The 24,833-nt window shown below is 37.9% G+C and overlaps 1 protein-coding gene and 1 long non-coding RNA gene across 7 annotated transcripts; one reads left to right on the forward strand and one right to left on the reverse strand.

The window, feature by feature from the left end:
• Positions 1–248: 248 nt before the first annotated feature.
• On the forward strand, positions 249–6,139 carry LOC103454356 (uncharacterized). Of its 6 annotated transcripts, XR_011582001.1 has the most exons (9): positions 249–541; positions 1,006–1,031; positions 1,157–1,369; positions 1,468–1,615; positions 2,429–2,527; positions 2,683–2,751; positions 3,592–3,681; positions 4,023–4,090; positions 5,732–6,139. It is a non-coding gene; the product is annotated as an uncharacterized lncRNA (long non-coding RNA). The 6 variants fall into 6 exon arrangements; XR_011582004.1 differs by lacking the exon at positions 4,023–4,090; XR_011582000.1 differs by lacking the exon at positions 5,732–6,139 and having other exon boundaries at positions 4,023–4,182.
• Positions 6,140–10,835: 4,696 nt separating this feature from the next.
• On the reverse strand, positions 10,836–11,444 carry LOC139196844 (uncharacterized). Its single transcript, XM_070823188.1, has one exon. It carries the CDS (start codon positions 11,442–11,444, stop codon positions 10,836–10,838), a length of 609 nt encoding a protein of 202 aa, XP_070679289.1.
• Between the last annotated feature and the right edge of the window lie 13,389 nt (positions 11,445–24,833).

Below are 24,833 nucleotides of genomic sequence, written 5' to 3' on the forward strand. Positions count from 1 at the left end.
GCTGAGGAAAGTGAAGTCACTGAAAGGGCCTTTAGCAGTCTACATATTATCTATTCTAAAATTGAGGAATGAATTGACTGTAGCTTAGCTACAGTCAAAATATTGATCCTCGATTTTGCTTTATTTACATCACTACCATCATATCTCTGGCTGGGTTGGAAGGTAATTATCAAAAGTTAGGAGGGTAATTTTGTCCGTATGGTTTTGGACGGATTGGATGGCTTAGCGCAAACAGAGGGTTTCGGGGATGGGAGACCATGCCTCTCAGATAGAGATAGAGATAGAGATAGGATGGAGGGAGAAAGGGTGAGGGAGAGAGGGTGAAGAGACAGAGCGACAGAGAGAGGGAGAGAGGGAGGGAGGGAGGGTGAGGAGTAGGGAATGTTGCTGTTGACGACTCGGTCACTAACTCAGATCTCCTCCTTAACGCCAACGCCCACCGAGTCCAGTGTCTCGCTCTCCAAGCCCATAGAAGGCAGCTTCGTCGACATGATCGATAAAGCTTTGGAGAACGAGTTCAAAGAGAATGATTAGAACAAAGGTTAGTAGTAGATCCGATGTTCTTCTTTCTATGCATTTTGGTTCAAATTAGGGTTTTAGGTCGAAACCCGAAACGAAAAGAAAATTATGGGGGTCGATCATCTCCCCAACAATCCCAGAGCCTCCATTTCTCCCGCTAAGCAAAAGAAAATTAAATATAAGGAGGCCTGCAACTTCGTTTGCAGTCCGCCACTGCAATCGGTCTGGAAGTTTTGATTGGTTGGTTCTTTTTAATCGGGCATTGATCAGATTAGGGTTCTTGGTTTCTGGTAAGGGAATTTTTTTTTTATATTTCACATTATATCTGGAAGTCTTTGATTTGCTTAATTTGGGTTTGCTTAGTTTAATTTAATTTTTTATGGGTTATTTTCTTTTGAGTTGATTTTTGGAATTTGAATGCAAGATGCAAATACATCCGTCCAAATTTGGTATAATTACGATTTATAAATTTTTTATTGGGTGCAGGAACTGTGGGAAACAAGTGTATTCGGGTATGGATTCTTGACCTTGGCTCATTGACTTGGATTAGTGTCAATTAATCCAATTTTTTGTCATGATTTTCTATTTGGTTTTTTTTTTTATTTATTTATTTATTTTTTATGAAACTTATGTACAGGGTTTTGACATATAGGTGGATTTGACACAGTTCATGCTCGGCTGGGTAAAAAGACTTCCTCGGTTGTTTTGCTTGGATTTTCTTGCTGTTTGGGGATTTAGATAATTTGATTACTGTGGGAACTGTATGTATTATTGTTCTTAAATTGGGTTGGCTGAATTAGAGCCTACAGTCGAGCTGAGATCAGGGTCAGAGGAGTGTTAAAAAAAACAGGTTGGATGATGCATACGTTTCTTGGTTAACCTAATTTTGATTAATTTAAAATGGGGGTGGGTTTGGGTTGTAATCTTTTTTTTCTAATGAATGAATAGATGAAGAATTTAATTACGGAAGAATTAGTGCACATACTACGTCGGCAGAGCACTGGCTTCTTTGCGGGCCAGCTCCAGATATAGAGGGGTTACACTGCACAAATGTGGTAGATCCGAAGCTCGAATGGGATAGTTCCTCTGATAAAAAGTGAGGGATCATTTTTATGGAGTTTTCAATTTTGTACTGTATGGTTTGGGTCTAGACCACATAAGCAGAGTGGCTGTTGGTTTGAACTTTGAACTAAGAATTGATGCAGTTTTGGATTCTTAATTTCTTATGGATAATCCAATAGAATTAATACTGAAAATTTACCAATGGATAACACTTCAAAGTTGATTGTATAATATAGTTGTCCTTACTCTATAATAATTTCGAGTTTTTGTATAAAGTTTGTTACTTTGAAGTATACCCATATGGCTATTTAGTACTTTCTCTTATATATGATTCGTATAATCATGTTTTTTGCACGTGCAACAATCTGGTTGTCCATCTTTCAACATGTGAGAATCATTGTAAGAGTGATTACTCTTTGTAACCCAACTAATATACTATTTTGTATATCTTTTGCAAACAATGAGTTGACATTCGAAGTGATTGAGAAACTTTGGTGGGCTTAATCAATAATAATTTCTATTTTTTAGTATAATTTCTGTTGCTCAAAGTATACGCGTAGAGTATTTCTTCTTATATATCATTTGTACACATGTTTGAACGTCTCTCAATATGAGTATGAGCTCATTATTGTGCATGGTTATTCAGTTACCAATACACTTTCTTTCTATGTTTTTATGAACTGGGAGTTGAGTGCAAGTTTTTATGAACTGTAGTATACTGTATTTTGTTTTTATTTTGCATATGAATCTTATCATGTTCATCTCAATATTAAATGAAATTTCTACCCTTGCCAAGCATGGTGTTCACAGATTGTTGTACTCGCTGGTTTTTTTTTGTTATTTCCAGGTATAATTCCCACTTCTCTCTGCCTGCTTCCCCACTCCTTGCTCCAGTTGTGACTGGTTTTCCTTTTTGGTTCTATCTTAGAAGTCTGTCAAGGAGAAGGTTAGTGAACGAAAGAAATCTAATTGAGAGGCATTTTCTTTTTTTTGGAAGATATCAATTATATTTGGGTGTTTGAACATATTGTCTAAAAGTATACTCTGTTTTTTTAGTGGTTGTAACTTTTATATTTCACATTCCTATTCTGTATTTTATAGGCCAGGAGACCCGAAGAAAATCCATTGAAAAAGGAGTGATGAAGCTAAAGCAGCATTTGAAAGTTTGAGGTATCACTAAAGTGAAATAAGAATTATAGTTTAATAAGATGGGTATGTTTCACAATCTAAAGACACATTGAGAATACGAAATATGATAGGCTATCGATAAAGCATGGCTTGAAAAAAGGAAAAAATTCATGCAGACAATTCTGGGGTAAGCATCCACAAAGAGTATTTGGTAGGCCAAAGTATGGAGTCCATGTTTTTGTGTTTGCACATTCCATATCCAAGCAGATTTAACATTTTAGCATGTGGCAATCTACTGCTTCATAATACAAGAAAGAAATAGTGTCAAGTTGTTTTGTTTTCTTATTCTCTTTGTATCTAAAGTTTGTGTCTTCGTATCTGAAGTCTTTGTGTCTTCATAAATTTTGGTTCTCACTTCTCTACATATAATTCAAAGTGTGACATGACTATATATAGCCCTCATAGTTGATCTATCAAGAATTTTGGTTTATCCAATTTTATTTGACTCTATATATTCCTAATTTCATGAATTAAAGTTGCCACGCCGTCCATCTTGGAGTAAGACTCAAATTATGATTCAATTATAACAACATATTACCACTTTTTTTAGTTCTTTGGTCATCCTTTATATAGTTGATGAAGCTTCAATTAGTTCTACCAAACAAGCCACAAATTCTTTGTGGTAATTGAGATGAGTCTCTGATTGTTTGATAATTTTCTATATATTTGATGAAGCTTTAGCTAGCTTATACCAGACAACCCCTGATTTCTTTATGGTAATAGAGCTTCGTCTCTAATTGTTTATTGCCTGATTAGATTATTATAATATTTGGGTTGTTGGATATGTTGGGTTTGAATTGATTTTTTGTTTTCGTTTTTCAGAGTGATGGATTTTCGAATGAAATGCACTTAACCCTGGATTCCACTGGGGGTGGCTGAAGCAGCTGCCGGATATGACAAATGGCAGCCAAGGTTCCATAAATTGCCATGCTTTTAGTTTTATGAAATATGACAAGTTGATATATATATATATATATATATATATACTTACATCTCTTGACAGATTGTGTTGCTAGATAGTTTTTCACGTTCCAGACCAAGATAAAGTTTATCATGTTATTCTGTCCACGCTTCTCTGTCTCAGCTGCTTCTCTTCTTCTGCCCATTCCTCCAAATGCCCCCCTTCATTTTCATTTCTGAAATTTCATTCTTAGATAGTTTTTCACACTCTCTGTTCTTTCTCTCTCGCAATGGAACTCTCTCCACTCCATGCTCAATCCTCTGCTTCTTCTCTGATTCATGGTTGGGTGCAGTGGCAGCACAGAGCTTTCGCCGAAGGGAGAAAGGATTTTGATACGAGACATTACTTGCTCACTCAAAGGTTCCAATTTTTTGCATTCTTTTGGGTTTATTTATTTATGAAATTTGATGACTAATTTTTAAATAATTAGAAATTAGTTCTTCGTTGTGAAATGATCATTTTTCGTTCTTTCCGTGATTTTCAATTGTATATTAGTAATGCTTTGAAAAACGCATGATTCATTAAGTGAAAGACGCTAACCGAATAGTTAGAGATGCCGCAAGCAAAGATCATATAGCCTAATTGACTACAAGCAAGTTACTTTTATTTGTGTTTGTAGTGATGTAATGCTGGTTCTGTTTGTTGTGATTTTAAATCAAATGCCTTACTTTGTCTAAATTTACTACAAGATCTATAATCTGTATCTTGCGGGAAATGGTAAATAGGCCATTTTCGGAATGACATGAAATTAGTTGGATATGGCATAAAAAGAGGGGATACTTATAGTCTCATAAATCTATTTCAGTTGAAGCATGCATTTTGGTGAGGGAACCTTTTTTTAAATAAATGACAGATTGAAGTTGGAAATTGCTTTGGTTAGAATACTAATGATTAGAAAATAACTTTGTTTAAGGAATGCACAAATAGTCTATGGGTGGATTTTCATGGAAAAGTTGACTAAATTTCTTCTTTGTTGTTTCCATATGGTGCTTCAGTGGTGGGTTTTGAAATTTCAGTTGTGGATGTGAAATTCACTTCTCAAAAGATAGTTGTGATAATGCCTATTTTTCTCTCAAAGCTCTTTTAGCCGAGTTGCTAGAATCAGTGACTGAAGCTCTCCATGACGAGTCGGACATCGGCTTGATACACTACTCTCTCTTTCCTGCTTTTAATTTTGATTGTTTATGATGAGTCGGACATTGGCAATTTGTTGTTGAATTTTATTTTGATAATTTGTGAAAATTTTGTTTTATTTTGTCGACAGCTTTTATTGCCCACAAATTTCAAATAGAAAAGTTAGAAGAGCTACGGATTTGCTTTCGACTGGTTCCTGTATTGAGTGCAAACGTGCTCCTAATATACTTGAATTAATTCTAAAGTCAGTAACTTTTCTGGGATTGTTTGTGGTTTTGTGAGTGTTGCTTAGGTAAAATGTGGGTTGTCTAAATTGCTGCATTTAATGCGATTGTATTGCTGCAGGATTTTCATTTAATTTTTCTGTGGATATTTTCATGTATGTTGTTGGTTATAGTTTGAAAACCCGCAGCAAAGCGCGGGCATTCCTGCTAGTAACTCCTAAGGATGGTTCACAAGGTAACAGTTCTAAGGGAAATAAATCGTGGAAGAATAAGGAGAAGAAATAAGGGTTTAAGACTGGTGACAGACCAAGTGCCTTTGTTAAGCACAATGGGAATAAGGAAAATGGTAAGGAGGTGCACAAATACAGTGATAAGTTACACTATGGCACTTGTTTGTTCAAGGGCAAGCTTAAATGTCATAGATGTGACAAATTTGGTCATATAGCCGAGCCTACCAGAGCAAGGTGAATAAGCTTGTTCACTATACTAAGTACGTAGAAGATGAAGCTTTTATGTTCTATGATTGCCATTCTGCAGAGGTTGTGAAACAACCGTAGTGTTTGGTACATTGACAATGGGTGTAGCAATCATATATCACATGAATCCTTGCTGATCAATGTTTACAAATTTTTTGACATTCAAGGTGAAAATGGGAAACGATGAACTAGTGCAAGCTACTGGAAAAGGTACGTTAGTGAAGATTGTGACATTTAAGGATTGCAGCAGAAAGTGGATTGCAAAAAGTGGATAGCCATTGCAGTGAAGGCAGGTCGATGGAAGGCTGGATTGAAGTGAAGAATTCCAAGTTCCGTTCTTAATTTTGTCAAGTTCAAATGTAAATGAACGGTTGAGATTAGACTAACTCATAGGCTAGGATTGCACCAGCTGTCATAACAAATAATGCATTTTAATTTGTACTCATGCATTGCACGTGAGCTTGCTAAGCATATTGAGCGTGTGAGATTGTAACGGTTACTTTTTTTTTTTGGAGTTTTGACGAAACATTCCGGATACTGTTCACTTTTAACGAAAAACCACATTTTTACCTTTCCTTGATACTATTCACTACACCTTTATTTGTCATTTTTCATTAAAACTAAAGTTTTTTTTGGATTTTTCGTTAGTTTTCATTTTCCCCCTATCTCCCCTTACTCATGCTTTGTGTGAGAGAGGTGTGTAATCAAATAAAAAGAAAGGTCTTAGGTTCGATACTCATCAAAGGTGAATTTAAACCACATTATTGCTAATTCATTGTGATGCTAAGTCCACTCCCTCCCCCTTAGTGTAGATAATATAATTCTAGAATCTAACTTCCAAACTTACAAAAAGGAAATGCATTAAAATCGTGTGCAGAATAGAACTTTGACGAACTATGGGATGCTCTCGAGTCTAGCCTAAGAAACCAGCTCTAAGAGCAGTTCCACCCCTTTAGGTTGGCACCCAGTCGAAAAAATGGACTGGCATCCTGTTTATTTGCTCTACCCCAACCCTTTAAGTTAGCACCCAGCCCAAGCCAGGCCACATGCCAGCTTATAATCAACGGAGGGAAGAGACGACTTATCTGACGTCAACGTGATGTCAGATAGCATTTTATATTTATTTTTTTGCGCTGGGTGCATGGGAATGATGAGCGACTAGGCGCACGTCGCTAACAACAAAACAGAGGCGAGCCAGCTTGCGCAGGCGCACTAAACCATTCTGATAGGAGGCCACATGGCCAGTCCTCGGCCATTGGATTTCCAATGATAAAAAATTTTTGAATTTGAAATTGATCTGGACGATCTGATCCAAAGATCAACGGTTCACATTTTTACACCAAAAATTAAAAAAAAAAAGGCACAACGGTCAGAATTATGACCGTTGACCACATGTCAAGGTATATGCTATTGGATTTGAATCTTTTTCATATCCAACGGTCAAGATTAATTACCTAAATTAAAATTGATAAAAAATTAATTAAAATTTGTTAAAAAATATAAAAAAAAATTTCCTATAAATACCTAACCTTCATATTCCACCTTACACCACATTTCAATATTTTCAACAATTTTTACCAAAGCTTTCATATAATTTTTTAGAGAAAAAAATGGCTACGTGGAAGCTCATCGAAGATCTTACTTTGTGTGAATTATGGGTTCACACTACTCATGACCTGATTATGGGTAATGAGATGGATAAGCGAGAAATGTGAAGTAAAATTACGACAGTGTTTTGCGATGTACATGGAAAAGACGCCAGAAGTAGTCAAGGTTTTCAAGGTCGTTGGAAAAAACTCAACGCATCCTTTACTTGTTGAAAAAACGCCATCTCTCATGCTTCCGGTAATCTGCGTAGTGGGACAAATTTAGCGGATCAGGTGACAATATTTTTATTTATTTATATGCATTCCACCCGCGTCAATATTTAAATTTATTTATTTGTGTTACACTCGCATTTTATAATACTGTCTTATCCCACATTTATAGACACTATAAGCATAAGCATTCTACAATGCGAAGAACCAGAACAAATCATTCAACAAATGGGAATGTTGGTAAATTGTCAAAGATTGCCCCAGATACAAAATAGTGGCAACCGGTCCAGAAGTTGTCATGCACGACATGGGTCTACACAGTTCGCCAGAGGTAGATACACTCGAACAAGAAGGCGACACATTTGAAGGGACGGAAGAGACGCCTGAAAAAGTGTCGGAGACCCAACCGACTCGTCAGTCCCTCAGGCCTCAAGGTAAAAAGGCATCAAAGATAAAAGGTAGTTCTTCCAAAAATGACTACACTAAATATATGGACGAACTTGCTCGCCAAGGTTACTGAACATGGCGTGGGAAACAGCTAGAGATGAGGAAAAAGCTACTGCTATGGCAGCAATATTAGCAGCTATTGAGAGACGTGATGCGGCGTTTAAGAGACAAAGAGAAATACTTAATCGACAGAACGAGATGATTAGAGAAGCACTTAATCGAGAAAATGAGATGCTTAGAGAAGAAAGGATGACTCAAGCAGATCGTGACACTATGAACAACCCTCTAGTAGGACTGTCTCCAAATTCAAAATATTTCTGGACTTCGTAAAAAAGAGACGTGGTGCGAATAAGGCGTACAAGAGATGCGGAAACAAGTTAAGGGGGTTCTAGCTACACAGATCTTAGCAACGAAGATCCTAGCACCACAGACTTTGTATAATTTCGTATTTATGTTTAGTACTTTATGTAATTTCTTCTTTATTTTTAGTACTTTATGTAATTTCTTATTTATTTTTATTAATCGATGTAATTTCTTATTTATTATTAGTACTTTGTGTAATTTCTTATTTATTTTAAAAACTTTATGTAATTTCAAATTTATTTTTGGAACTTTATTTAATGACATCAAATAAGATTACATAAATTCACCAAATAAACTTAAAAAAAAAACACCCAATAAAATTACATAACCTCACCAAATAAACTTAAAAAAAACACTAAATAAAATTACATAAACTTAAAAAAAATACACTTTATTCTTAAACCAGAAGCTCATTTTAATTATCTGCACGTTGTTGCAATCTCCACTGGTGCTCAATCAAGTCATTATGGCGACGTATATGCCAATATGGCTCCTGCACTGAAGTGTAATGCTTAATGATCAATTCATTGTAATGTCCGATCATGAGCATGAGCATAGTAGATACGGGTTATTAAGTTGTTCATCGTATCCGGCTCGTATTCATTGACGGCATCATAATCATACTCATCTTCCACAATCATGTTGTGGAGAATAATACACATTATCATGATGGATCGAAGAGCCTTGACATCAAACATTCTAGTAGCAGCCCTGACAATCGCCCAACGAGCTTGCAGAATACCAAAGCAACGCTCCACATCCTTCCTACACCCCTTTTGACATTTTGCGAAGTGTTTTTCTTTTTCACTCTGTGGATGTGGGACTGTTTTGACAAATGTTGACCACCTTGGGTAAATGTCGTCTGCAAGTGTAATACCCTAGAAATATTTAAAATATATGATTATGTGGAAATTTTTTCGGGAAGTGGAAAAGACGAAAATGCCCTAGTTGGCTAAATTGAATTGTACGAGGACGTATTTTATCCTCATATATTTTGTCATGTTTCTTGACATATTTGGATAGAGTGATCCTACGAGCATGTAGGTGAAAACCGTTCGTGAAATGGAGTTATAACGAAGATGTTATTAACGATTGAAGTCGAGGACAAAATGGTTAATTTACCATTTCTAGAAGGCTCCAGATTTTTGGAGCCAAATCTGGGATGCCATGTGTGTGCCTGTGATGAAGAGGGAAGGAGAGAAAGAAGGGAAATAAGAGGGGGAACCAGCCAATGAAGGAGAAAAGAAATGAAAGGAAGGAAGGAAGGGAGAAGGAGAGAACTGGCCAACCCGGTTTCTCCACCCTACCCGCCAACTTGACCTACTTATATCTCCTCCATACGAACTCCGTTTTGGGTGATCTTGGTGTCCATGGAAAGCCCTTGATGAGCCCTACATCTCTGTAGGGTTAGATTTCTCAATTTCATTCCCATTTTTCCAGTTCGAAGCCACAAAGCCCATGACTTGTTCCGCAGCTTTAATCTTTTTCTGGTGGCTCCAGCGAGCTTCACCATCGATGAAAACCACCAAAGAACTCTTCTCAACCCCAGGAGCAAGGCCCAAGCCTTTGATAAGGCGAAGAAGTTCGTTTTGGTGACGAATCAACAACTACCTAAATCAAGGGTTTCCGACGGGTTCGAGTCAATTTGGAGACTTTTTCGGCCAAATTGGACTTGACCATAAGTATAAAGTTTGCTCTACTCTTTGAGATCTTTATTTCTATAAAATTTGAGATTTTTTTGAAATAGTTGAAATTTTCCAGTGAGTAAGGGCGACCAACCACCATCCACGGCGGCGCGTGGCCAGAGGGCCGTTGATACTATTTTTAGGCTAAATTAGATGACTTGATTTCAGTTTTGATATTCGTATGACGTAGGTTGATCGTTTGAGCCTAAATTCACTACAATACCTTACTTGATCAATTTGTGAATCGATGATCCGACCGTTGGATCATCACCAAACTGTGAGATCTTATCACACTTAATATTTGAGGACCTTAGGAACTTACGGATTGGGAATCCGATGTACGGATCTTCTCGAATTGGATTTTCAAGTTTGTAAAATAAAACGTTAACCGCCACTTGATTTCGTGATTGCCCGAGATCCGACCATTGCATCGGAATGAAATTTTAGTATGTTGTTCTAGAAGCATAAAGTGAACTATGAATGGCTTGATTCCTTCATTTAGGGTACGTAGGCAGTCTAACCAGGATGTTAGATGCAGCCATAAATTAACCAAAATGATTATTATTATTTTTTTTAGTGTGGTTAGTTAGAATTATAATTAACCATTATTTTATTGTGGCCTACCTGTGTGTTTGGCTTTCGAATTAGAAATTTCGGGTCGTTACAGCAAGGTAGTATGGTCTATCGTATTTATGGCCATTAACCCAATATGTGAATCTCAGCGCTTTTCCTTGCAGCAGTTCGTCGAACACTGGAGATTAGGCAAGGACATTTAGGTCATTCTAAGCTCCTAGAACACCAAAAAAAGCATGCCAAATCCATGTATTCCAAGATGATACTTTTGGCTTCTTTTTTGTCGCCATAAGCTCCATGCCACGCACTTGGACAGTTTTTCCAAGTCCAGTGCATGTAGTCGATGCTTCCAATCATGCCAGGGAAGTCTCACATCTCACCCTTCCTCAGAAGCCTTTGCATGTCCCTTGGCGTTTCTGGAGGTACTCATTGGTGTAGAGTGCTTCAATTGTAGAGCAAAACCACATCAGGGACTCCAGGACAGTTATTTTTCCCATCCTTGCGGTCTCATCCACTTGATCTGCAGATGCTCTATATGCAAGCATTTGCAAGGCAGCCATAATTTTTTGCTTAGGAAGAAGACCTTGAACATGAAAAGCATCCTCTTTTTGCACAAAGTATGGATCATGGTTGCAAATAGCACTCATGATTTTGTCGAACAAACTTCGTTGCATTCTAAAACGACATCTTAAAACATGATCAGGGAATACGCTGTTGGGAATAAAATAATCTTCCAAGAGATTTTTACCTCGTCTTTCCCTTTTTCTATCAAAGTTTACGGCACGTCTGGGTTTGGCTATCTGACCCGCAGCTTCCATGATGAGGCGGGAATGTGAGGCCATTTGCCTTATATGGTCATCATCCTTATCCTCCTCCATTGCGAAAGCCTCATCTCTACCTCCACCTTCCTCAAGATTGACCAATTCTTCTTGTTGTGCCAACAATATTTTCTGTTGCTCCTCAAACTGTTTATATACTCTCCTTGAAGAAGACATTGTAAAAAGAACTCAAGATTTGAAAACGATGAAGAAGGATTCTAAGCTAAAAAGAAGGATTGAATTTGGTGTGAGGATGGATGTACGGATGTGGGTATATATGGACAAAAAAAAGAAAGGATGAGGTTCTGGACAATGCCACGTGGCACTACATGATTGGTTGAAAATCTTATCGAAATCTTTGCAAATTATTGTAAACAGTTAGTGACACGTGACGTGTTGGGATTTGTTGAAAATCTTATCGGAAATCTATCTCCAAAATAGTACATTCGGATAATGACACGTGGCGTGACAAGATTGGTTGAAAATCTTATCGCAATCTTGGCTAAATTATTGTAAACCGATAATGACATGAGGTGCGTCGGGGATTGGTTGAAAATCTTAGCGGAAATCTATTCACAAAATAGTACGTTCGGATAATGACATGTGGCGTGACGAGATTGGTTAAAAATCCTGTCCGAAATTCAAACTATTTTTTTATATTAATTATTTGAAGAAAAATTAATAATCTTTTAAATGGGCTGGGTGCGAGCGCATTTTGTAGGGGTGGAGATTATTTGTCCCAATGCATTTTTTAGGGGTGGAGATGCATTTGGCCTATTACTGCTCATTGGGGTCTATCACTGTTCACTGAGTGGATTAAATGGGCTGGGTGCTGGAGCATTTTTTTAGGGGTGGAGTTGCTCTAACAACATTACCAATTTTGGAATGTGACCTTCCTACCAATGTCTATGTCGTAGTGCATTTACTGATAAATAGATGCTAGGAAACTTAGGAAGTCCACGCATTACAAATATAGAATACAATAGAACATAAACATATTAGTTTAGAAGCAAGAGGTACATTGATGATGTTCCATGTGCATCATGATAATAAAGATCCTTGACAAAATTCCTGATCTTCCAATTGTATAGAAAACAATAACCCGAAAGGTACAACGTTAGGACTCATGCATATAAAATACAACCAAATATTATAATGTAGAAATGCTATAACAGCAAACTTTATACTCAGGTGATTTTGAGATATGCTCCATTAGAAGATGGTGCACTGCTTGAAAATGCAATCCATGTGGTGCAACAAGATGTGACTGCTTAAACTGCATTTGCATGTAGATGATGTGATCATGACTTCTGTTGATGCATAAAACCGGAGGTCTTGGTACAACGTAAATCCGACCGTGAATCTGCATGAAATGTAAATAACACAAGATGTATCGTGGTTCACCCCAAGGTTTGGGCAATGTCCACACTGATTGTATTTATCTGAGAGTATTTGTGAGGAGAGACTTAGGGTTTGTGAGGGTGAGAAGGCCCTTTTATAGAATAAGGGCTCTTCCCCTAATTACATATTTGCCCCTTCCTTTATTAAAAAATTACATTTAAGTCCCCCGAGTATTTATACAAGGTTTAAATACGAGGCCCTAAATATGGTATAAACAGTAGTCCCCTAAGTCTTCAGTCAAGAGAGTCTTTTGGCTGGAGACTTGAAATTCATTCCATGTGTGGGCCGAAGTAACTAGATGCTGTCTTGAATTGATGTTCGATATGAGGCAATGCTCAATCTGAAATGATGCTCCACTAGAAGTAACACACGCTGTGAAGTTGCTCGGCTTGTGGCTTATGTTACCTTGGTTGGCTTAGCTTGTGGCACTTGAAGGTGAAGGGGTCCCTTTTATATAATAAGGGTTCGCTCCTCAATACATAAGTTATGGGCTAGAGTTGATGCTCGCGGCGAGGCGGTTGCTCAGCTGGTGGCGTTGTGCTCTAATGATGGTGAAGGAGTCCTTTTTATAAAATAAGGGCTCGCTCCTCAATACATAAGTGATGGGTTAGGAGTGATGCTCGCGGCGAAGCGGTTGCTCAGCTGGCGGCAGTGCTCTCTAACGAATGTGAGGGAGTCCCTTTTATAAAATAAGGGCTCGCTCCTTAATACATAAGTGATGGCCTAAGTCCCCAAAGTTTTTTTCATGAGTGCTCTTTAATGAAAGTGAGGGAGTCCCTTTTATAAAATAAGGGCTCGCTCCTCAGTACATAGATAATTAGCTAAATCCCCCAAGTATTTTCATGAGGCGTAGTTGAGGCCCAATATATGGTACATAATGTAGTCCCCCAAGTCTTCGATCAATAGAGTCTGTTAGCTGGAGATTTTAAATTGAATCCATGTATGGGCCGAAGTGGCGGTTGTTCGGAGGCGGTATTTGTATACCCTGCACTGAAGCTTTGTAGGTGAAGCTTTTGTAAGTGAAGCTTTTGAAGATAGAGCTCTGTAAATGAAGCTTTCAAAGCTGGAGCTTTTGTAAATGAAGTTTTTGAAGCTAGAGCTCTGTAAATGAAGCTTTTGAAGCTAGAGCTATGTAAATGAAGCTTTTGAAGCTAATTGACATGAGTGATGGTCATGAATGTTGTCATGAGTGATGCTCATGAATGTTGACATGAATGATGGTCATGAATGTTTATGTATGACTGTCATGAGTGATGTTCGTGAATGTTTATGTACGAATGACATGAGTAATGCTCATGTATAATTTGGAGTATTGGGTGTACTTTTGGTCACCTGGTTGGTGGCATGAAGGAGAGTACGGGTTGTACATTTCATCACCTGGTTGGTGGCATGAATGGCTAGTTGCCAAATGATATTAGAGTACGGGTTGTACATTTCCTTACGGGTTGTACATTTCCTCACCTGGTTGGTGGCATGAATGGCTAGTTGCCAAATGATATTAGAGTACGGGTTGTACATTTCATCACCTGGTTGGTGGTAATAGTGGCAGGTTGCCGAATAATTTTGGAGTACTGGGCGTACTTTTGATCACCTGGTTGGTGGTAATAGCGGCGGGTTGCCGAATAATTGTGGAGTACTAGGCGTACTTTTGATGACTTGGTTGGTGTTATTTCGGGCTTATGGGCCTTCGCCCTCTACACAACATTCCAGCCCATTTATTTTGGGCTTTTGCCATTTTTTTTAAACCTCTGATGGGGTTTATACAGATGTTTCCGAAAGATAAGGAAAATAAATTACATCATTCTGGTGGGGTGTTTATTCCTTGCTTTTGCAGTGTCCCCATGTGCATCCCTTTTGCTTTCTCTTTTCTGCTTTCTAAAATATTCTCCCAACGACATGATCTTTTTTCTTTTTCTTTTGCAGTGTTCCTTTCTTTGATCTCTCCACCTCCATACACACTCACTTGCTTTTGCTTTACTTTTCCTTTTCTTTCTCTTTTTCTGAAATATTCTTTCAACTAGTACAACCCACGTTCAGCCATCCTCATTTTTCTTTTTCTTTTCCCTTTTGCAGATGGCAGATAATTCTATTTCTTCTCGGTTTTTCTGCTTGAGCCTGTCGAGGAATTGCAGGGCTCTCACCATAATCAGCTAAGGTTCTCAGATTTGTTTCACCGTCAAAATGATATATGGCAGCATCCATTATAGTCTGGTCTTTGTCAGCCGAAGTTAACCCTTCTTCAAACTCTGTATCACCGATCAACTGCATGTTATCCTTATCATTTATAGACTGTTTCCCCGCAAACTCATCTGGAGCATTCAACCCTTTCAAAGTCAAAGTTTCTTCTTGGTTTTTCTACTAGACCTACCTTCTTTCAACACCTATCTTAGCTAAGGCATCCTTGTCCATATGTTTGCTTCTATCAAACATAGATATCATTGTTCTCCTAATTGCTCAACTCATTTCCTCCTGGACAAGGAGCAGCAGCATAAGTTGACGTTGACGTTGACGAGATCGTCGGGTGCCCAGCTGTAGAAGGAAACCGACGATAGCGGTAAAGATGGAACTGGACACGTCGGGTGCCCAGCTGTAGGAGGTATAGAAGAATTGGTGATCGCGGGGCTGAAATTGGAGAAGGTTTCCGGTTACCACGCTGATAACATTGCTCTGGCTATTATAGGCGGGTTCGTATTGATTCGGAGCTATGAACCATTGGATTTAATTCCGTTGATCTTTCCAGATGATAAAGAATTGTTTTTTGTGTTGGCTACGCCGAAGTTTGAAGCTTTGACAAAGAAGATGAGAGCGGCGCTGTTTGCGACGGTGGGGATGGCCCATCATGTCTAGAATTCAAGCCATGTCGGGGCCCTTGTTGCGGCAGTGTTGCAGGGACCACGATCGCTGCTTGTAGAGCGGTGGAGGAAGAGACAGCAGGTGGCGGCGGCGCTGATAGTGTCAATGCTGCTATTCATGATTGCTTTTGTGATCCCATAAAGCTCGTTGCTTTGCTTCAGAAGCTAAATTCCTCTGCTTTTTTTCCTCAAATAAACAACTCCGATGAAAATTGAGCAACTGGGTTTCGAAGATTGACCAACTGGGTTTCGAATTCCAAGTTATGTGGCCAAATAATGATAGTTTTCCCGGCGAGATTCGACCGGCATGGCGGATTCGATCTGGTAATGAACGTTTCTTGAACTGATACAGATAGGCCTCATGAAAGCCTGGAGCCAGAAACGTGAATAAAAGGAATGAAGTGGCCGTCGAAAGTCTGGAGCTTTTCTCCAATGGAAGATTGAAGATGGTCGTCTCCAAAAACTCTCTCTGTTGACTCTCTGAAGCTAAACGAGATTCCATGAATGTACTTCTTAGAATGATGCATCAAGTACGTCTCCACTATCTCCAAGCTCAGATCTCTAGATTTTATGGCGGAAATTAACCAGTTGAGCTACACCCAAATGTAATCGCCAACTTGCCCAGTTGAGTTTCATCAGTCCTGCTCCATTATTGGTGCTGCTTGCAGTCGCTTTCGAGTCTGATGACTTTGAATTCGACGTGGAGGAAGAAGCAGCAGCGGCATAAGCTGAAGTGGGTGGAGATTCATGACTGTTACTTGTAGGGGATCTGCTAGAATTTGAATCTGCTTCCTTAAAAAACTTTGCATCGGGGGAATTTGGTGGCAGATTTCAATATACTTGGCATGCTTTTGGGTTTTGATGCTGTTGCCTTTTCTTTTTGGCGTGCTTTTGCTTTTGGCTTTTGCGGTGGTGGTTTTTTGGAAAAGCCTAAGCAGTTTCTGGGTTTCTGCAGATTTTGCAATATTGATTTTGCAGATTCATGGTGGAGGTGAAAAAATGAAAGAGAACCCCACAACGTTTCGTATCGATTCCCACAGACGGTGCCAAATGTTGATGCACAACACCGAAGGTCTTGGTACAACGTAAATAACACAAGATGTATCGTGGTTCACCCCAAGGTTTAGGCTACGTCCACACTGATTGTATTTATCTGAGAGTATTTGTGAGGGAGAGAATGTGAGAGCTTTGCTCTAGATAGGAGAGACTTAGGGTTTGTGAGGGTAAGGAGGCCCTTTTATAGAATAAGGGCTCCTCCCCTAATTACATATTTGCCCTTTCCTTTATTACATAATTACATTTAAGTCCCCCGAGTATTTATACGAGGTCTAAATATGAGGCCCTAAATATGGTATAAACAACTTCCATTGTCACATTTTATGCTTCCGTATCAGAACTATTTCAATCATCAATAACAACAACAACAATAACAACAATAAAGCTTTATCCTACTAAGTGGAGTCGGCTGTATGAATCCTAGAACTCATTGAACTCGGTTTTGTGCCAAGCTGTCTGTTAGATTCAAGTACTCAAAGTGTTTTCTTAGGGTCTCTTTCTAAGTCTTCCTCTACCTCTTAGACCATGAGCCTCTGTCTGTAATCGCATCTTCTAACCATAATGTTTATAGGTATTCGTTTTACATTTCCAAACCACCTTAACCGATTTTCTCTCATATTATCTTTAATATCAGCTACTCCTACTTTACCTCGGATATCCTCTCTCAAGCCTATCCTTTTTCATGTGCCCACACATCGAATGAAATATTCTCATCTTCGCTACACTCATTTTATCTACGTGTTAATGCTTCATGATAGGATTTTTACCAAACACTGGTAGTACAAAAACATGTTTGCACAACGCAGCAAATTTCGTCACGCAAAGTATGTTTGCGCGACGTTAAACATAAAACGTCACGCAAACGGTCTTTGTGCAACTACACTTTGGGCGACGAAGACTGGCGTTGCACCAAACGGTTTTGTGCGACGAAGGTGCACCTATGTCACACAAAATAGTTTTGTGAGACGCCAGTCTTCGTCGCGCAAAGTGTCGTTGCGCAAACACCGTTTGTGCGACGTTTAGTGCGTCGCGCAAGATTTTGGTGCCAAACCAAGAATGCTTTACTGCTTTTTTCCCAACTTTGTGCGACGCAGGGTGCACCTACGTCACGCAAAGCTGTTTTGCGCGACGTAGGCGAACCCTGCGCCGCGCAAAACTGTTTTGAAATTTTGGTATTCTTCCATTTTTTATATATGATTGTATTGAAATTTTGGTTAATATTACCCAATATATTGAAAATTTTGATCTTTTTTGTTTGTTTGTGAATGACTAATTAACTGTTGGGATCAAAGTATGCGGAAATTAAATCCATGATTATTGTAGTAGATGTGTTCATTCTTTGTTCTATGAAAATTGGGGCTTGTCAAGTGTTTCAATTTCTTAATGTGAGTTGGAGGGTTATTCATGATTCAAAAAATGTGAAAAACTTTGGAGAATTTAGTTGGATTTTTAGTTGTGAAAAACTTTGTACAATGCGTATCCCATCAAAACGATAGAGTCTCTAAAACTTAAGGTTTATTTATACTTTCATCAAGTATAACACAAGATTTTGTGGTATCCACTTGTGTAAATATTTTAAATTGACGATCGAATTAGTTTGTTGTATTCATATAGGATCAAGGAGTGTAGCTGTAAAAAATCATCAAAATCAGAGTTAAAATAACCATTAAATCTTGATTATTCGTTTATAACCGTTGAAAAGTTTTGTCCCGTTACTGGATCTCTGAATGTTTGTCTTTTGAGATTTTTGGCGTATGCGATCTCGAAATATATACAAACAAGTTTGACGGTTGGATCGTTGAAACTAATTTCGTACAATGCGTTTCCTATCAAGTTCAATGGTATATATATTTACTAAGTAGATTTTAATTTATTTATTTTGTACTCATAAGCAAAAGGGGAAGAAAAAAAAAAACTTTGCACGACGTAGGTAGACATGCGTCGTGCAAGGCTGTTTTGCGCGATGTAGTTGTACCTATGTTGTGCAAAGCTTTTTTTTTCCTTTTGCTTTTCTTTTGGGGTTCTTGCATTGCTTTTTTCTTTTGTGGTATCCACTTGTGTAAATGTTTTAAATTAACGATCGAATTAGTTCATTGTATTCATATAAGGTTAAATAGTGTAGCTGTAAAAAATCATTAAAATCAGAGTTAAAATAACCATTAAATAATGATTTTTCGTTTATAGCCGAATTAGTTCATTGTATTCATATAGGATCAAGGAGTGTAGCTGTAAAAAATCATCAAAATCGGAGTTAAAATACCTTTTAAATCGTGATTTTTCGTTTTTAGCCATCGAAAAGTTTTGTCCCGTTACTTGATATCTCAATGTTTGTTTTTTTCGATTTTTGGTATGCAATCTTGAGGCATATAAAAACAAGTTTGACGATTGGATCGTTGAAACTAGATTCGTACAATGCGTTTCCCATCAAAACGATAGATGCACTAACACTAGTTTATTTATACTTTCATTAAGTATAATATAAAATTTTGTGGTATCCACTTGTGTAAATATTTTAAATTGACAATCGAATTAGTTCATTGTATTCAAATAGGATCTAGGAGTGTAGCTGTAAACGTTTATAGCCATTAAAAAGGTTTGTCCTGTTACATAATCTCTTAATGTTTATTTTTTGCAATTGTTGGCATATGCGATCTTGAAGCATATACAAACAAGTTTGACGATTGGATGAGTGGACCAAGTTGGTATATAAGTAGTACTAACATAGTTATTCAACAATGTACTAACCCCCAATGTTTATGAAAACTCAATAGTATAATATGTAATAGGTTTTCCGAAAACCCTAGCATGCCATAAAACCTTTCATAAAACATATATCATATATAATGTGCTAAAAATGGTATCATAATCGACTGAAGCCACAACATCACCCGACCGAAGCCAAATATAAGTATCTTCATTCAACCTGTAGGCCACTACATCACCCGACTGAAGCCAATATAAATATCTTCATTCGACCCGTAAGCCACTACATCACCCGACCAAAGCCAATATAAGTATCATCGCCTGTAGGCAGAACAATGACCACTAGATAAGCACAAATATCATTGAACATAATATTTCCAGACATAAGTACATATATCTCAATGAAGCTCAGTAGCTCAAACATCATATCTCAAAACATCTTCATAGTATATAGTCATCCATCATATATACTAGAAAGAACATGAAAATCGATAAAGCATGGTATTCCAGAATATTCTCAGTAAAGCATGATATCCCATAATAAGTAAAATCTAATTTACTTATAAAACGTTTCATAAAACGTAACAATTAAATCATGTTTTTCATGTATGCATTTCTAATAATAAAATATACAATTTAGAAGGGGTCCACTCACAGATACTCTGTCGTCGAAGAATTGTGCGAAATATGAGGGACGGAAACACAACTAATAATCGCACATAAGCACATAAAGGGGTCCAATTAATAAAACTCTACCATAATGATTAAATTTCAAAAAATGGACGTCGTAAACAGATTCAGGACGTCGAAAAGCATAAGAGGGGACCTCGAGTACCCCCACGTGCCACCGCACTCGCCCTCATGCGCCATAGTAAGGTGGCGGCCCCAACTGCCATGCACTGCCGCACGTACCATGCACTGCATAGCCGACGCGCCAACTAGGCTCAGTGTTTGGGCCTGGTCTAGTTTTGGGTTTTGGGCCGATTTAATTCTGGGTTTTTAGGTCGGTTCTCCTTGGGTTTGGGCCTGAGGTAGTTAGGCTTAGGCCGAAGGGTTAGGGCTTGACTTAGTGGGCTGGGTCTTAAAGTTGGGCTTGGTCTGAAGGGTTTTGGGCTTACTTTAGTGGGTTGGGCTCAATTGGTTTGGGCTTGGTTATTTAGGTTTGGGTTTCAGGGTAAACGGGTCAGGTCAACCCGATTTCAGGCCATATTTTGGCCAGTTTCTGGGCACAACTTCAAACGCTCATAACTTCTTCAATATTCAACCAAATTAAGTGATTTAAAAACCAAAGTTGTAGTACTCAATGAGATGAAGAAAGTGGTACCTTGTACAATGGCTAACTCACCATGGTTTGGCTGAAAAACACCTCGAAAGTGGCAGTGCTTGCCGAAAAACTAGGAAGAGCTACTCCAAGCTATTTTCTGCGATTAACACATATGTATAACTTAAAACAAGCTTCGATCTAACCCTAAAACAAATCCCAAGAGTTTCTAGAAGTTTACCTTCGTCAGAAAACTCACAAAAACCACTGAAGCTCATCGGAGAAGGGTGCACCGTGACTATCACGATGGAGCACCAAGTTTGCTTGTTTGGGATGGTTGTGTGTGTGTGAGTTTCAGGGAGGAGAAGGAGAGTTATAGAGGGATAAGGCACGAGGAAAGTGGAGAGAGTTCAAGAGAAAGAGAAAGTAAGATAGAGAGAGAGAGAGAGAGAGAGAGAGAGAAAGGCTTTTAAAATAATAAAAAGGGATAAGAAAGTCCCAAAAAGGAAAAGGGAGATCCGGATAGGGTGAGCAGAGAAGGGGACAAGAATCTCAAGTGGGTCCCATGGTTCACAAATTAATAACGTAAAAGACGAATACTAAATATCTGACAAAAGAAGTACAATAAAAGTGGGATGGGGTTTCGCACTTTGCACGACAAAATGGCTAACAAATTTTTTCGTCGTGAAAGAGTCTTTACCGGCAAATTTTAACTTTTGCTGACAAATTCATTTTTTTGGTAAAGTAAAAATCTCTAGTAGTGTTTGTTTCAATTTTGTACCAATGACATAACCACTTGTCGTGTGTTTCTTGTCTAAGTCTCTGTTCTTGAATGAGTACTACTTACTCAATGCACAAAGTTGGTTAATCTAAAATTTTTGGGTCCATCCATTGCATTCAAGCGTTTAGAGATATGAAGGTGCGGCGAATCCAAGGCGTCAATATTTGGGATGCACTTCGAACCTTGCTTCCTTTCTTTATGATGGATTCGATACAAACTTGCTTCTTAGAAATGTATGACTTTTTGAGATAACTCCTGGAAATTTCATGAAATATTCAATGGCAGTTGACTAACCCCACCTGTCTTTCATGCTCTCTTCCTCAGCTTGAGTTTCTCAAGCTGGAGCATTTTATGGTCATGAATATGTCTTTGTTTTCACTTTTTCGTGTTGGATAAATTACGTCAGTGATTTACCCCTTATTTGGTTTTCAGATCTACGATGCAAATCATGTCTATGTTCGTAAATCTCAAGCATTTGGAATTAAACCTTGACAAGGATGACAATTGCTCTCTTCTTCAGTAAACTTTTTTCATTGAGTCATGTCCTCACTTGCACAAACTTGTGTTGAAGGTTTTATTCCTATGTTGTAGATTACAACCGATATTACTACTATATCATTGAAAGTAGCTAGTTTCCTCAATATAGTTTTCAAAGTGTTTACTCCACAAAAAATTCCATCATAACCTCAGGGAAGTGAAGGTATATGGGTAATATGGCGGCCCATATGATTCTGAACTCTTGCATGATAGAAAATGTTGTTGTAATAGAAAAATGTGTCATGTGTCCTATAGAAGACTTGTACAAGACTATTGAAGTACTAGAGAGGAAAGTATAGTCATGAAACCATGCTAAGCAGCTTCTCAAAGGGTATACCCTTTTCAAGTGGATAAACCATGCTAAGCGGCCAAAGGTATATAATATTCTAGCTAGTTCAAGTAGCAACAAGTGGATATACCCTTTTCAAGTGTTTTAAAACTGGGTTTTTTTTTTAACCTAGTTATGATTCTTAGTGGATAAATGACCAGAAATATATGTTTTCTATTGAGAAAAGTGATTCTTCCCTTTGTTTTGCTAGAATGCCAGTCTGGTTTCCTAGCCTCCTCGTTTGCTATCTAGTATTGGACCAAATAACTCACTAAATTCAAGGTTTAACGAACAAATTAACAGTAGCAAATTGCGTGATCGATGGCTTGAATGTTCAGTTTAATTATACTACTTCATATGATCGTAAATCACCCCCATGGAAATATGATCGTAAATCACCCACATGGAAATATGCAATTCAAATTAATTACTGTGTTGGGTTGTTAATTATCCTTAATTTAGAAAATCTTGTCAAAACATAGCAGATGCCGAATAGTATGTGAATATTAGTAGGAGAGCTGAAGATGATAAACATATAGAAGTGAAGGTGAGAACAATATATTGATCGAGAATTGAATAGGAAAGAGTAGGAAAAACGAATAACACAAATGCAGAGCCAGAGTGAGATGACGAGACACCAGAATAAGAAGAACTCTCAGTAGCTCAAAAAATTACATGGAGAGATAATGTGATAAGAGATGTCAAAGCTCTAAGAATAATATAAAAGGCTGTTTCAGAGGCCAAATTTCCCCGAATATCAAATGAAGAGACGGCCAAAATTGCTTAGGAAGTCCTACAAAGAGAGTACAAAGATGACAAGAAAGTAACCGGAGTAAAACTTATATCTCTTAGATGTGATTTTGAATATACACGCATAAGGGACGATGAAGCTCTTAAGGACTATTTTACTAGACTATTTGATATTTTGAATCAAATGAAAACTCTTGGGGAAGATTTGATCATCAAGTGTAACAGATTTGATCATTTTCCAAAAGACAGTGGTTCTAAGGGAAATCAACTGGTGAAATATGCACATAAAGCAGATGAGGAGATAAATGTTTTCTATGCTTGCAATGTCACTATAATTGAGAAAAATAAAGATGTCTAGTACAATTGTAGTGGGTCCAGGTATCATATGACACCACATGAGTCTCCACTGATCAACATTGATAGAGAATTCACTGGTAGAGTGAAAATAGGTAATGGACAACTTGTGAGAGCCACTAGTAATGGACAACTTGTGAGAGCCACTGGTAAAGGCACCTTTGTGATTGAAACAAACAAAGGCAGAAGATACATTAAAGAAGTCATGTTGGTGCCCGAACTTGATAAGAACTTGTTGAGTGTAGGCCAAATGATACTACATGACTATTTTCTACTGTTTGGTGACTTAATGGTGGAGGTCTTTGATGATAAAAGCTTGGAGAATTTGGTTACCAGAGTTGACATGATTGAAACATAAGTTTCTCACTGTTACTAAATTACCATGAATCCAACTCACTAAGAGCAAGTGTCATAGACTACTTGGCTATGGCATAGGAGATATGGTCACCTAAATTTTCAAACCGCAACAGTAAGTGGCAATAGATACTTCCTAACCTTCATAGATGATCATACTAGAATGTGTTGGGTATATTTCATGGGGTATAAGTCTGAGTTGTTCAACATATCAAAGAAGTTCAAAATAGTGGTTGAACTACAATCTGGGCACAAGCTTAAGAAGATAAGGAGTGATAGGGGATGTGAGTATATACCTTAGTTGAGTTCAGTTCCTTCTGTGAGGACATGGCCTTGGAAAGGCAATTGATAGGAGCATACACTCTTCAACAAAATGGGGTTCAGAACAGAACCATAGTGGAGACGGCAAATCCCATGCTTCATGAAAAAGGGCATTCCTTACCAATTTTGGAGAGGAAGCTATGAACACAGCAATTTACTTATTGTATAGGTGTTCAACAAAATCCTTAAACATGAGAACTCCATTTGAAGCTTTTGGTGGGAGGAAGCCAGGAGTGAAACATCTTAGGGTGTTTGGTTCAATATGTTATGCACTCATACCAACATAATTGAAGCACAAATTGCATGATACAAGCAACAAGTGTATATTTGTGGGTTATGGTAACTGTGAAAAGGGATACATATTGTTCAATCTAAAGACACTAAAGATTAACATCTCAAGAGATGTGATTTTCAATGAATATGCAAGGTGGAATTGGGAAGTGTTAGCCTTATGAGGTTATACAATTAAAACACAAATGAATGAGTTAGGGATCGGTGTTTTATATAGACTAAAAGCTAGGGTTTCCATCCATAAAGGAAACCTAAACTTTACTTTTTTAGCCTCCAAGTCAAGTATCATAATCATATTCAATTAAGGATTCCATCAATCCTATTTCCAATATAAGACACCTTATATAGGATTGATATCTTTAAGAGATCAAATCACAATCAACATTATTCTCCAATATTACATTCCTATTACATGTAGTAGACCACTTAAAGGTCGATTTATATTGGATAAATCCAACATTCTCCCACTTGGTCTACAAAATGTAATATTCATGTTTATACTTGATATTGGAGATTAATGTCACTTTAGTGGCCATGTAACAGTGATTACATCTTGTCCTTAATGCAGCTTTTGTCA

This window comes from Malus domestica, chromosome 06 (genome assembly GCF_042453785.1).
Source record: "Malus domestica chromosome 06, GDT2T_hap1".
Classification (NCBI taxonomy): Eukaryota; Viridiplantae; Streptophyta; class Magnoliopsida; order Rosales; family Rosaceae; genus Malus; species Malus domestica.

Coding starts and splice junctions, on each gene's coding strand:
- LOC139196844 (XM_070823188.1), bottom strand. CDS start 11,444: ATGTCTTCTTCAAGGAGAGTATATAAACAGTTTGAGGAGCAACAGAAA.